General features: G+C 42.0%; 1 protein-coding gene across 2 annotated transcripts in view; it reads right to left on the reverse strand.

The window, feature by feature from the left end:
* The window catches only part of radil2a (Ras association and DIL domains 2a), a 29,563-nt gene extending 21,802 nt beyond the window's left edge, over positions 1-7,761 (reverse strand). For both annotated transcript variants that reach the window (XM_071542371.1, XM_071542370.1), the window contains exons 1-4: positions 7,285-7,761; positions 5,801-6,124; positions 5,468-5,703; positions 3,179-3,507 (exon numbers count right to left, since the gene is read on the reverse strand). In XM_071542371.1, the coding sequence (XP_071398472.1) occupies positions 3,179-3,507; positions 5,468-5,703; positions 5,801-6,124; positions 7,285-7,412 (1,017 nt within the window). In that variant the 5' untranslated portion in view covers positions 7,413-7,761. The remainder of the gene's footprint in view (positions 1-3,178; positions 3,508-5,467; positions 5,704-5,800; positions 6,125-7,284) is intronic.
* Positions 7,762-14,593: the final 6,832 nt, after the last annotated feature.

Raw genomic sequence — 14,593 nt, forward strand, 5'->3', positions numbered from 1 at the left:
AGAATGTAAACACAACACCGATCATTAACTCATGATGTTTGGAACTATTATGCAGTTAAATATGACGCACATTACAGAGTGTGCACTTTATGGTAAGGACTTTAATAGGACATGTCATATTGTATGCACTTTATAGTATTTACTTTATCTTGATATGTTTGTGTCACCTGAGGATTGATGACACCAAAGCACTGAAACTCCAAAACTGTATTATTGCTGTACAGTATGCATTTTATTTTAACAGGTGACTGCACTTTTCCCATTGTGATCTGATTGAGTTGAATGTTGAAATAAGTGTTGTCTGCTGTAACTGAGATGCAAATCAAATTGCCTCAATGAGGACATTAAAGTTTTCTAATCTAATCTAAAATCACCAAAAAAAAAATTTCTGTCTCCATAACTTCAAAATGTTTTAGTAATGCTGCTCAAACAGGGAACAATTCATACTTTCTCTTTTTGTTTCCTCCCTTATTCTCGCTGCATACCCCAACTGACCAGACAACGTGCAGGATAAAGACTTTTCATGTGATTGATTTTCTTACGTAACATTTTGGAAATCAACCAGCAGTGTCTGATGTGGTATTTTGGGTGCGAACAACACCAGGATCAAGTCAGTAAGCACAACCTGCGCCGGCAGCGTGAGGCGGGACAGGAATGGAAGGGCTTAGATGGGAGACACCGGTGAAGTCCGTGACCTCTGCAGCACCACCCTAAGACTATTAGTCAGGTGATGATACGGTATCATCTCTGCTGGTAAGACAGCCAATCAGCCGGGGAAGCCTGTGAGAAGGTACGTAAGGGTCGGCTGAGTGTGAAGATCCTGGGTTATCCCGTACTAACAGAGCGGGCTAGAGCGGCCGCATGGCACTCCAACGGATTCTGCTTCCTAGTAATGGCAATGCTAATACTATACTGTGGTGTATTGAACTGTTTGGTTACTGTGGAAATTTTTAGGCTTTAAAAATAGCTTGGTGGGGCGTTTAGATTCAAATATTTAATATGGTGGCTGAGTTTAGAGTTGAAGTAACTCCTATGACAAATGAGAATGTAAGCTGAGATGGTACGATATTATAGCTTCCAATGGAAAAGGAGTTCTAATGAAATAGTCACCTGTGATTGGTCAGTCATGTGAAGGGGTCCAGTTATACAGTTCACACTCAGTGAATGTGTCAGATATGTGTGCCCAGGTATGGACACTGAAAATGAGTTAACGTCAGCTAAAATGCTGTGAACCAACACAGCGGGTAATTGCTTTCAGCTTTACACTGCAAAAAAAACTCAATGATTTCATTTTATATTGAGTCTTTAAATGTTACTGCCAATAAGTTGAGATTATTTCATTTGCTTCCAAAGCAAATCATCTTTCATCTTGAATTAAGTGGTATTTTCTTGTTACTTGTGAAATCTGAATATCCAAGAAAGCCCTCAATTCATGTTACATGACTATTGTTATACAATATGACCGCCTCGCTCCTTTGGTTTGGCTTTGGGTTGACCTATTGTTACAGAGTAGATTGACCAAGATTAGGCCTGCCACAGCACTTAGCCTGCTGTGGTGCGCCCAGTATCCTGCACACTCAGCAATCTCCACAGCCAGGGACAAACAACACTGAGAGAGAGAGAGAGCTTCCTCTGGGCTGGGCTCAAGCCACAGCACAACTCTCTGGTTTAATGTGAAAAATGAGCTCCATAAACAAGTGAATCAAACTGCGATAGACGTCAACAGAAATGTCTGATGATATTTGAGTGTGTGAGCTGTTTTCAAAATGAGGTGTCTGTCTATCTGGGCATTCCCAAAGACTGAACATGCTGGTATGTAGATTACAGCACCCTACAGCATGTATATGTGAGACTCCCCTACTGAGTTTGTTTATGCTCTAAGAATAGCTTCTGTAGTTTATCCTCCTCTGTAGTTTATCCTCCTCCACAGTGTGTCTTTAATCAGGGTTATCTCCCTTTTCGCCACAAGCCCTGAGAGGTTCTCCCTCTGCCTGCAGAGAGCGAACAAACTGTTCCTTGTCCTCTCATTGGGAGACGTTGACAGACAGCTTGTACCCTGCGTGGGAACTCAGCTTCTAGCAGAGAGTCAGTTCTGTGTCCCACTCCTAAATGCAACAGGGTGGCCCCTAAGCCTCAATCACCTGTGCCTAAACACCTCTGCACTGCATCCACCAGCAACCCTGAGCCCATTCCAGTAATCCACAGCCAAGCATAAAGTATTTCCTTCCTCCTTGGCCTGCTGCGGCACAGGTGACCGAAGCCCTGCTCTCTGACTCTGGGATTTTCTCCCCGAGGTTCTTAGCGTAAGACGTTCAGTTCCCTCTCCTTGGCGGTGACATGTACTTGTTTACAGCTTGGTGTCTCTGATAAGCTTGTGTTTGTCTCTGCACACCACAATGCCAGGAGACTCTCAAGGACCTTGGAAAGTACTCAGCGAATTTATCAGCCAAACTAATTACAATGGCTGTTTGGTTAGCTGGATAAAGGCAACGAGGGTGGTGAGAGCTTGAATGAGGAATTCCAGCATTATCTCTTCCTTTTTCCACAATATCACAAACACACATTTTATCTAACTCTAACTAGCTAGAGCAGAGGAAACAGTAATTTAAAGGGGATATGTGCAACATTTTAACATCACATTAATTTTAAGACATTAGTATAATTACTGTAAACAAACAAGACCATGGCTGAGAAGATTGCCAGCTTCTACCTCTGCTGTATTACTTTACAGCACAAAGGAATATTGCTTTACGGCACAAAAAAAGAACAGGGCGCTGTTCTTCTGGCAATGGCAAATGGTGGAAGGAGCGAAAGGCTGATGAAAAAAAAATCACCTCACACATGTTTATCCTCTTCAGTAAAGCAAAAGAGAAAATGCTTAACCGAAGGAGCAAAGATCCTCTTCGCGACAGGAAGCAACAGGGTTTATGGGAAATGGAGTTTTAATTTAGAGAAACACTACTGATGTGAGATAGAGGCTACCAATCATCTCGACCATGGTCTCATTTGTTTACGGTAATTATACCAAGGTATGACAGTTAATTTGACAATGACATATCGATGCTACACATAGCATCTTTAAACCCCTGATTGTATCAATTAATTAATAATCCCACAGCAAACATATGCATTGAATTCGACTTGTTTCAGGGCCGGTGTTCCTTCCTCTGTAGCTCACCTGTCTGTGGCTGTAGCCCTGTAGCAGGAGGAAGTAGGGGAAGTCGAAGGGCGGGTGGATGGAGTACTGGGTGGTGTTGTCGTCGCTGCTCTCCGTCTCCTCCTTCTCCATGCCCAGCCGCAGGACCTCCTTGTCGGCCTCGGCCTCGGGATCCTCCCTGAGCGGGCCCTGCTGTAGCCGGCTGGCCTCCCTCCCCATGGCGGACAGGTCCATCTCGCTCAGACTCCTCCAGATGCCCAGGCCATCCACGTCCTCCCCACTGCCGTCCACAAACAGCGAGGTCACTCTGGAGCGGCTCTTCTGCAGCTTACGAGCCTGGGCGTTGATGCCTGGATGAGACAGAGAGAGAGTGAGAGAGAGAGAGAGAGAGGGAGCGAGAGTGAGAGGCGTTACTGAAATGTCATAACCGAGGCTCAGTGTCTATCTATCTATACAGCGCTGGCTCCATTTTCTCATTGTTTACAATACGAAGAATAGACTGTTGCATGTTCCCGACAATACTGAGAGCTGGGCTGTTTTTAGAGCTCAGTGCAAGTAATAATCCATGGCATTTTGGTATAAATACATGTGTTTGCCATGCATTCTCTATCACCGACTGATATAACACAATAGTGATTCAACAGCCAGTTCATGAAAGGTTTTACATTTTTTGTTCTGGTAGGTCTTCTCTCCGGCACACAGGAAGTGATGCGTTTTGGTCAGCAGCAACAGCGCTTTGTTTGGAATAAATAGAAGAAGAACTGGGAAGTTAGTATGAGCGGCGATAGCCACAATAGCTGAACAGATGAAGAAAAGAGAAACGCAGCAGGTGATCTCTGGGAAGTGCAGTGCAAAAACACCACAGTGCACCGCTTAGCACCAAAAATGGAGACAATATATAAAAAAAAAGAATCTCATGGATTAATTATTGATCAGGTGCTGTTTGATAGCTAACCAACTAAATGCTTAACCGAAAATCAACAATAAGCAGAAATTTCCCCCCTGAAATCACTTGATCAAACAGACTCCAACATAATGGCTCACTGCGTTGGCACCTATTCAAATAAAACATAACCGGAGGAAAGAGAGGAAATGTGGAGGGAAAGCGAGAGGTGGCCACCTCTATCTGATATCAACAGCCGCTCTGCCGGCCTGACGTAACATAAACACTATTCAGCTCATTTGGAGCCATTAAGCACTGTGGAATGTCCAGAGAGCCCGGCTTCACACCCAGCGCTCTGCGGCCCTTATCAGCTGTGGAATGGGCGTTTTCCTCATTGTTCGGCTGCAGTGTGACAGACAGGGCCGCCTAAAGCCACCGAGGTAAAGGGCAGCTTCCCCTGGTCAGTGAGAGGAGAGCGTGGCGGGATAACACAGGAGAGAACCATGAGAACGCAGGGTTTGACTGATGTGGGTTCATGAAGGCCGATACGGATATTTTCAGGCGCCGGTAGCCAATATTTTGCACCAATATTCAGTACCTTTGACCTTTTGTACTCAGAGTTTCCCCTCGAATTTTGTTGTTGTCAGGGTGGAAAAGCCTCTAAAACAGCATTTAGACCATCATGGGACACTAAAACTCTCCACTGAAACCCTAATGACTAATGAATCTCTGGGATACGTTGCTGCTTTTAAATTAAGAAATAATTAACAAAAATGAACAATTACACAAATAAGTAAGAAAAAAAGAAAATAACACTTCAGGTTTTTCAGACTGTTTTCATGTAGCTGCGGTCAGGGAGGAACCACCGTATCGGTAGCGGACGCTGCTGACTGGCCGATGTCCGATATCCAATCAAACGCCGATATCGGCCTGATATATCGGTCTAATCCCGACGAGAACCACAACAAACCAGCCAAAGTCAACAGGGCCGCGCAGTCCCCAGTGTGCAGGAAGTGAGCTCTGATAGAAAGAATAACAAACCAGCGAGCGGCCGCATTCTGGCAGCTCCGGGCCCGGGTGGGAAGAGCCGAGCGGTGCCTCGGTGCTGCGGAGGGTCCTGATGGGACCTCGCAATAAAACAAAGATAAGAGAGGGGGCCGCTCTGACCTCCTCTATCCCGCACAGCAGCTTTTGTTTCCTCTTGACCTCTCTCACATGCCTGCCATCTCCCCCTGCTCCGGCCGGTGATAAGCCCGGACAATGAAGGCTGTTTCTCTGCCGTTAAGAGACGAGGATAAAGGCTCCCCATGCCACCACAGCAGAGACTGAGTGATTGATTACCCAGGCGTGAGGATGTTAGGGCCAGTGAGTTGCATCTACATCACTTAAAAGTAGACTCGATTCAATCTACTGCACATGCGTAGTACCTGCAGTGACCGTGTCTGTGTCCTTTGCGCTTTGCTCTTCTACGCTCGCTCGCCTCTGGATCTCAAAGCGCCTGGAGAAGCCTTCCTTGGGTTTCCACAGAGACTGCAGCATGAGGGGCTTCTCGTTGTCGCCCACCACCCGGAAGCACTCCCTCTTCCACTGGTGATCCGCGCCGGTCTGGCCAATCACGTCGCACAGCACGTAGTCGGTGGCGTCTTCTTTTTCCAAGCAGTACCTTGAGCAACAGAGTTAGACGTTAGAGTTAGAAGCCACACGGACGAACCCCAGTCTAGACCTGGAGCGTCCCGCGTCCCAGTGCAGCCCAGCCTCACCTCTCCAGCGCCTCCTTCACCAGCTCCTTGGCGCTGGACCGGGTGGTGGCCAGCACGCTCTTGTAGTTGGTCCCCTGGCAGATGTCGCTGCCAAAGATCTTGAGGATGCCGGGGGCGGACATCTGGCTGGACAGCTCGGCCGGGTCGTCCGCGGCCTGGAGGTCTCCGGCCATGGTCCGGCCGCGATGCCCGCTGTCCCGCAGGTTGGGGCTGCGGTTGAAAACGGTGGACAGCCTGTTGTTGTGGCGGCGGATTTTGCTCTTGGCCGGCTGCCGGACGCCCACACTCTCTGTGGAGCGGACGGTGCTGTCCGAGTTGTTGGACCTGAGAGGAGAAAAAACAGGGAGATCTGATATGTGGAGATGTATGGAAATGCCATGAATATACATATGAGTTACATATGATCGCTGTCTGGTGAAAACCTTGTATCTCTGACTTGTCAACTTTTCAGGAACTTCAGAAAAACTTTTCAGAAAAACAGCCTTCCCATGCAATTTTGACTTTATCCAATGGGGTTTTAAAAGGTTTCATAAGACCAAGGGTGATAGAATTTTCTCATCTCATAGAGGAGCATGCAATCCTTCAAGTGAAGTTAAAACACGAAAATCACCAAGATTACAATTTCACCAGAGACAATACGCAAGACTTTTGTGTATGTGTCATGTCTACTGTATATCCACATAGATCAACCTGTTTCCAATATAGTCACATATCTGACCATATAGTGATGTGGAGGTAAATAAAACAGAGGGTAAACTATGATCTCCAGTCTGTCATAAGACATCACAGCCACATAAATCAATTATACTTCCCAAAAAAACAACAATGATAATTTAAGCTTTTTTCCTTATAATACTCTATCTCCATATAACTTGAATCCGTTTGATATTAGGTTACTTACTGTTTTATATATTATCAATTTAGCCCCTGAAGATTTATATTGGTCTAAAAATGTCCTGCAAATAAAAAGGAGGCTAAACCGGGTTTAGGTGGGTTTGCCCTGCTGAACCCATGGTTATATATTAGGTGGCAAGAGGAAGTGGTGGTTAATCAACTTTACAATAGCTTACAGTAGGCTGCTACTTCTGAACCAGTTAGAGCCATAAAACCAGTGAAAACAAATGAAAACAAAACAAGGAAGATATGTGTGTGTCATCAGGAACCAGGGATGCAGTGGAGGGTAAACACACATACACTTTATGTTTACCTTTACATCATTCGTAGTATACATTAAAGTAAGTAGTATCAAACTGATGTAACTTATCTGAAGGACTCTTCGTGGTAAAAAAAATAAATAAAAAAATAAAAAAAAAGGAAAAAAAAGAAGAAGAAGAAGCATAAATTTGTGCTTTTCTCAGGGTATTATTGTTTTTTTTGGTTTTTTGGGTTTTTTTTGTTACCTTGGTGGTTGTGATGATCACCGACTAGATGTAGTAGTGTATGTTAGTTGTCTTGTCTTTACTAAAGGACTTGTAATGACTTACTGTACAGATCCATTGCTTGGTTTCCTGCCCAGTTTGGCCAGGCGCTTCTTGGGAGAGCGGATCAGTAAACCCACCGGGAAGTTCAGCGCCTGTTTGGACACATGACTGCTTCTCTCCTCCGAAATCATTGTGATCTTCGCTGTAGTTGAACACCAAAGAAACTAACATATAAAGTAGCAGAGACAGAGTTTAGATAATCAGAAACTCTCCATAGTATTCCTCGCTGCTAGATCATCCAGGGAGCTGATGAAAACCTTTCTGGTCTAGAGGGATTTCCAAACCAAGTGTCCATTTCCAATCCACTTTCCACTGTTAAGACTCAAAAATCAGACCGGACCGCAGCTACTCCGATATCGTAGTGTCTGTATCCATTGGACAAGTGTCGTGAAGTTATTTCAGAAGTTAGTCAGAGAGACGGACTACATTGTATCATCCCCACATAGAGGAAAGCCAAAAGAGCGCCGACGCTTTAAACTTTCAGACTAGTTTCCCTGAACGTGAAATCCACATTTCCAGTATTCAGCAAGAAACATCCATTTCCAGAGATCACTTGTCCACCCGAGACTGGAGGCGCTTGGGAAATAAGCAGAGGTCCAGTCCGGTCCATAATAAGCAGCGGAGCCGTTAGCTGCGGCGGAGAGCGTGGAGCGGAGAGGAGCGGACTGAATGAAAGGCAGGCAACCTGTTGAGAGGCTGCTACTACACTGACGTCACTAAGCATCACGCGCATGGTCCCGGGGAGAGACACGCGCACACACACACACACACACACACACACACCACGCACCAAAAAAACAAATAAAATTAAAATATCTAACATAAAATAAAACACAAACAGAAAAAAAAATCAACAAAAAGGGGAAGAAAATGGGAAAGAGGGATCAAAAACACATACACACACAACATAAGAAAGAAAACATATTAAACAGAAACAAACAAGAAACAGACAAAAACAAACACAAAAAAACAAAACAGAAAATGGGGTTTTGTCTGTTTTGGTTGGGGGGGGAAATTGAGATTTTGTTTGTTTTTGTTTATTTCTTTTTCTTTTTTTGTATGATGTGGATGTGAAACAATCCATGCAGTCCTGGCTGAGTGTCGCAACAAGACATTATGCCAGTAGTAGCAGTAGTTGCAGTAATGTCAATAGTAGTACTAGTACAATAGTAGTAGTGGGACTAGTAGTAGTAGTAGTAGTAGTAGTAGCAGTGGTAGTAGTAGTAATAGTAGGAGTAGTAGGAGTAGTAATAGTAGTATTTATGCCAATGCCAAACAGTACCAGAATCCTCTCAGTATCTGCACTAAACACTTTGTCTCCCCTGTTGACTTGGTATGGATGGTAACTTTCCCTTTATGCACTTAAAGAGACCAAAGGCTTAAGAGATATAATGCAGAGATTCTGTTGTGTCTCCCCCTGCAGTCTTCTTTTGGAATAACATGTTTGAGAAGATTTCATTGAGAATGTACTTGGCTTTCACCCAAAAAACACCTCTTAACCAGCAAGGTCATGAGGTCACACGTATAGAAGTTATCCTGTTAAAGTGAAGAGGCCTGATACAAAATCAATCTGGACAAGAAGTGCTGATTCTGCCAAGAGGAAGACAAAGCACTAACTCGCCTCTCCTAACCCTTGTAGTAACTATTTATGCACTTTGGAAAAATGCACTCAACCCAAAGATATTCTAACTTGTGCTGTGTTTTTGTCTGACTTGAAGTACAGCCTGCCACTGCTGCCACTGCAATGCATGTAATCCTAACCCATACATTATGATTGAATGTATTTGATTTGTTTAAAACTGTCTTTTATTTGATTCATAATGATTGATTTGTAATGTTTAGTCAAAGACAAACTCTCTTAGAAATTCATGGAATTTAATGGAATTAAATTCTGTTTCCTGTGAGTCCAATTAAATTCACAATCTGTTTCCTTACAGCTGGGTGACCTTCACATTCACACTCCAGGAATTGAATTGGAATTTACCATGAATTCTCAATTCAGTTCATGAACGGCACCGACCTTGACATGCATGTTATTTTGATCTGAAGTCTGCAGGAGGAATTAAAGGCTTGGGCAACATCCTTGAACAAAAACACAGAATGCGTTCCCCTTATTTTTAAATTCCACACCAGCTAAGAAAGGTAAGAAAGATAATATGATAAAGTCCAGCCACATGCAGCCAGAAGCCACAGTCAGTGTATAAGGGACCTCAAGTTTCAGTTCCCACCAGCTGCAGCTATTTTGGACATCAGTGTGTCAAGAGCCCCACCTGGTGGCAGCAAAGATGAAGTCTATGTTCCAGCTGTTTCAGCTTTCATTAACATAATAAACCATTCATGTAATAGCAATTTGCAACTAATAGTGTAAAATCCCGTTAATGTGATACATTTCCCATTCATGTAGGCTAACTGAGGTTACCTGTACTATTAACATAAAAACCTTTTTTTTTCCTGTTAACATATACATTTTTACATTACTGGGTTTCATTACATTAACAGGAAGATTGCAATTTTTCAGATGCAAACTAATCACCAAACACGTCTTCCACACACACACACACACGCACACACACACACACACACGACACACGCACACACACACACACACACACACTTTTTTCAGATGCAGCACCGTAGTTAATAAGCAAATGTCAAGTTTCCTGTTAATGTAATAAAAAATCTAATAATGTAAAAATTATGACATAAAAAAACAAAACAAAAACATTAAGTGTTGACTTTTTTTTTTTTTTACATGAGTGGGGCATGTTCTTACATTAACAAGATTACAGTTTTGACTGCAAATTGTGATTACATGAATGGATATCACACTAACAGTTGTAACAAACATGTGGTCACCAGTTATTCCTGCAATACTCCTTTACAAATAAGGGAGGAGACAAAGAGCTTCTCTCTCTCCCTCCCTCTCTCTCTCTCTCTCTATCTCTCTCTCTCTCTCTCTCTCTCTCTCTCTCTCTCTCACACACACACACACACACACACACACGCGCACACTCAGACCTGTGTGAGTGGAGGTGTTCTGTTGTGGTATTAACGGAGTACAGGCGGATGTGAGCGAGCTCCACCTGCAGCTGCTGTGCAGAGCGAGCGCTTTGGTTGAGCTGCTGCTTGCATGTGGTGGCGACAGGATTCAGGTCAAACATGCCTCCACTACAGGCTTTCTGCAAACTGCCACCTCCTATCTGCCTCTCTCACAAGGCTGAACGCAGCTCAGTGTCAAATTAGTGAAGCATTGTTCTTGTGCTGAGCATCTATCAGACAAGTTAGAATCAGTTTTTTCCTGTATCAGGTCTTTAAATCATGCAACAGACCTTCTGGGAGACATTATCGCTTAAATGAAAACAAAAAAAAAGGTTAAGAATCTATACCAAAGCATTGATCTGGTACATTATTCATCAGGTATTAAAGTATAACGAATGCCTATATTGTACACCATGTTCCTCGCTTTCACTCTCTCTTTCTGAAACTGATGATGCCTTAATTTTTTAGGCTGGCATACTTGAAGGAATGTGGAATTGCTCGGACAAATAGGAATTTGACAAGGATTTATGAATGGATAAACCCAGGAGGAGCTGCAGTAAATCTTCCTTCTGCTGTCAGCAGCCTGTTTAAGCTTGTAAACTTAACAGCGTTGTGATAAGGCTTCATAACCCATATATACACCGACTGTTTTCCCAGGATGCCGCACTGCCTTCTGATGAACCAGCTGCAGAATAACGAAGGACATTTGCTCTATACAGCATTTCATTTGATCCACTTATTACTGTTTACATGCCGCGTTTACATGTAGACGAGCTGACTGAAGCTGAGTGAAGTCATGTTGAATTAAACTGTAAATCATATTTCCAAGAAGCAATCAAGCTCTTAAGTACATGTGATTTTCTGCCATGTACAATAACACTTCATTCAGGATGATATTCATTGATTGATGGCAAACTGTCAGGGCTGCCGAGTAATGTGATACATTGACTATAACCTATATAAGAACATGGTGTTATGTTGAGGAAGAAATCATGAATAAACAGATAAGTGTTGTATCCGCAGGGGTGTTACATCCTGTAAAGTCTCCATTCAGTCATCTGTTTCCCCATGCAGTATAGTTAGAAGGTTTCCCTTTTTTCTTTGTGTGCTTCCCCAGGAGTGAATGAAGCCCAACTTCATTGACTGAATACATTACAGGTAGTGTGACTGGTGAGACAGATAAATACACAACATGAACAAAGCCATTTCACTGGCAGGTTTATAGATAATGGTTGACTTTTTCTCAAAGTCTGCAAGGTCGACTCAAAACACTTTTTGTGGTGTTTCCTTGTAGCATCACCACTAAATTCAAGAGGAAGCCTAAAGAAGAAAATTAAAAGGCTTATTAAAGGCTCACTAAAGGCTAATTAAAGCTTAATTAAATGTTACTCATTAAAGGCTAATTAACATCAAATTAAAGACTGAATACAGGCTTATCTGAGGCTAATTAAGAGCATGTATTGGAGTATCGTATGTATCATATCATGAATTTGATCATATAAAAGCCATGTTATAATTTAGTTGTTTAGTAGTTTAGTTGTATGCACTCTATGCCATAAAGCCATACTTAGCCATAAAGCTAAGTTCTGGTCCTGTCCAGAACTCAGCTTTATGGCACTTACTCTCGTTGTTCTCTCCTGACTAGATCCTTGCTTGTGTTTCTATTAAAATCTCATATGTACGTCACTTTGGATAAAAGCGTCTGCCAAATGGGAAATTGTAATTGTAATTGTAGTTGTTCACAGTTTGTTTGTAGCTTTATATCTACAGCGTAGGGTCAAAATAAAGGAAACAGCAGCTCAGACACTTCCCTAACAGTGGTGATGTTATGTAATGGTGCTCGTGCAGCAGAGCGCTCGTCTCCTGGGCCGACAGCCGTGACGACGACACACACTCCAGCTGCTTCATGATGGAGGAAAATGTGATTTCAGAGCAGCCTTGTTCATAGAGGAAGTTTTGGCATACGGCTAACACCAGTTCCACCCATGGGTGACCAGAGGTAAATAAAGAGGTGGGTAAACTCTGACCTCCAGTCAACGATCATTATAAACAACCACGAAAATGAACATTCATCAATTAGACTTTTCAAAAGCAAGTTCTCTTTCATTAGAGACCCATCCTCTTATAACTTACATCAGTTAAATGTTACTTACTATGATGTTTACTATGAATTTAGGTCATGAAGATTTCTGTTAGCCTGGACAGGAGGATAAACTCTTTTTCTGCAGATAAAAACAGTGGATGAACAAATTTTGCATCCTTAGTAACCTGTTGTGTCTTGTTGGGTATCAGCCAGCTCCCATGAAAAAAGAGATGGATCACAGCATGAAGCTGATCAATCACAGTGATTGTGTTTGTAGTGAGCCCAGTTTGATCGGCCCTCTTGGGAATTATTAGACTGATTGCATGTTAGGAACTAGCAGAGACACAACGCTTCGCTGTGACACATCTCACCTTGTATTGCAAACAAACGGACACACGTAGGAGTAGATTAGATTAGATTTAGATGGATGTTTTGTGCTGAAATTCATTCATTTGACTTGATTTTCAGGCAAAAAAAAACCAAAACATAAGTATTCAGTGTTTGTCTCAGGATTTTATTCTCGACACGGAGGAAAAGCGTCTGAAACATTTTAAACATTTGAACATCTGAAGCATTTAGTAGACCATGGGACACTAAAACTCTCCATTAAAACCCAGGATAATAATAATGATGACAATAATAATAATAATAATCATAATAATCCTAATAATAATAGACTACATATTAGTGCAAAACTCACCCTAACCCATTATTAATTCAGGTTAAGGTCTTCCCATAGACAACCAGTGTAATACTGATCAATTCTACAATGAAATGCAATCATTATCAATCAATATCTCGTCTAAGCCTAGTGGATAATTTGTGTTTTCGCTGACACAACATATGTTTCATCCTTTCATTTTAATTGTTTCATAGACATAAAAGTGACAGAAGAAGAAGAAGAAGACATATTTCTTCTTTGTGTTGCCTGTGTGTGTGGAGCGTGCAGAGCGGCAGTTATCACGTGCACGAGGGTTTGATAAGTGATATCTGACCTTACATGCCTCTCTTCCGTTGATAAGACTTTCACAGTGATCGGATCAGAAGAGAAATGTGCGAGAAAAGGGGCGAGGAAGCGCAGCTGCGTCAAGTCAGACAGTCTTACACAGGATGAGACAGGAAGCTGGCGATTTTGTCTTCAAAATAAAGACACACAATTTATCACTACCAGTAAAATTAAAATAATTAGGCTAAGTATTGGGGTGTACAGCAGCACAACAAAACTCCCATATAAATCCCCAGTAGAATCATTATATTAAATCATTTATATTAATTGGAATGAAACTGAAGGAGGAAAATAGATGCAAAAATGCTATTAGAGTGCATGGTATAAAAGTAAAAGGTACACAACAAAATCAAGTAGAAAAGTATGAATGAGAGGTGGGCCATGTAAAAAGTGAGTTGCAGCATTATGAGGGTGTGCGAAGTAACAGCAGAACATACACTGTAAAAGAAAACTTACTGTTTCAACTTAAAAAAGTTAGTGTCCCTGCTGCCTTAAAATTGTGAGTTGACTGAAGTAGTACTGAATAGTCAGGTCAAAGATCATTAGTTAGTTGTTCTAATGTAGAAAAGCTAACTGAGTGAACTTCAAACAATAAGTTCAATCAACGAATGTCTAGTCATGCTGATTCGTGTTTCCAAGTTGAATGCATTAATTGATGAACTGAAATCCAGTGTTATTTACTTTTTCACAAGGTTTGCTAAGTTTAAGTTCCAGTTCCTCTTGTACCACATGATTAATACACAGCTCAGCATATAGTCTGCAGCTGCAATACACTTACTTGTAGTTGATTGTACTTGCCATGTGCATCAGAGAAAAAGTTAGTTGATTGTTCCCAGATACAGAAATAAGATAGATAGTAGATTTTATCATGGTTTTGTATTTATTTATTTTCTTTTTTTATCAGAAATTGACTTATGTTCACCAAACATACATAACAAGTCTCTATCCTGTAACTTCATTCAAACCAGAAGAAGGAAGAGTTTCTGGAGAGTTAAACCGAGTGCAATGCATACTGGGAAGTCTGCTAATAAACTAACAGTGTTGAGTTTAGTGAATGTTTAGTGAATGTGACTCACAATTTTAAGTCACAAGATGTGAACTCATGATTTTAAGTAATGAAGCTCATAATTAGCACTTTTAAGTTGAAATTGACAAACACGTCTATATATATTGTGTTAATGGAT

Source organism: Centroberyx affinis, unplaced genomic scaffold, assembly GCF_046629955.1.
Source record: "Centroberyx affinis isolate AG114_WGS23_722 - 3 ecotype Tasmania unplaced genomic scaffold, CSIRO-AGI_Caff_v1 ptg004071l_1, whole genome shotgun sequence".
Classification (NCBI taxonomy): domain Eukaryota; kingdom Metazoa; phylum Chordata; class Actinopteri; order Beryciformes; family Berycidae; genus Centroberyx; species Centroberyx affinis.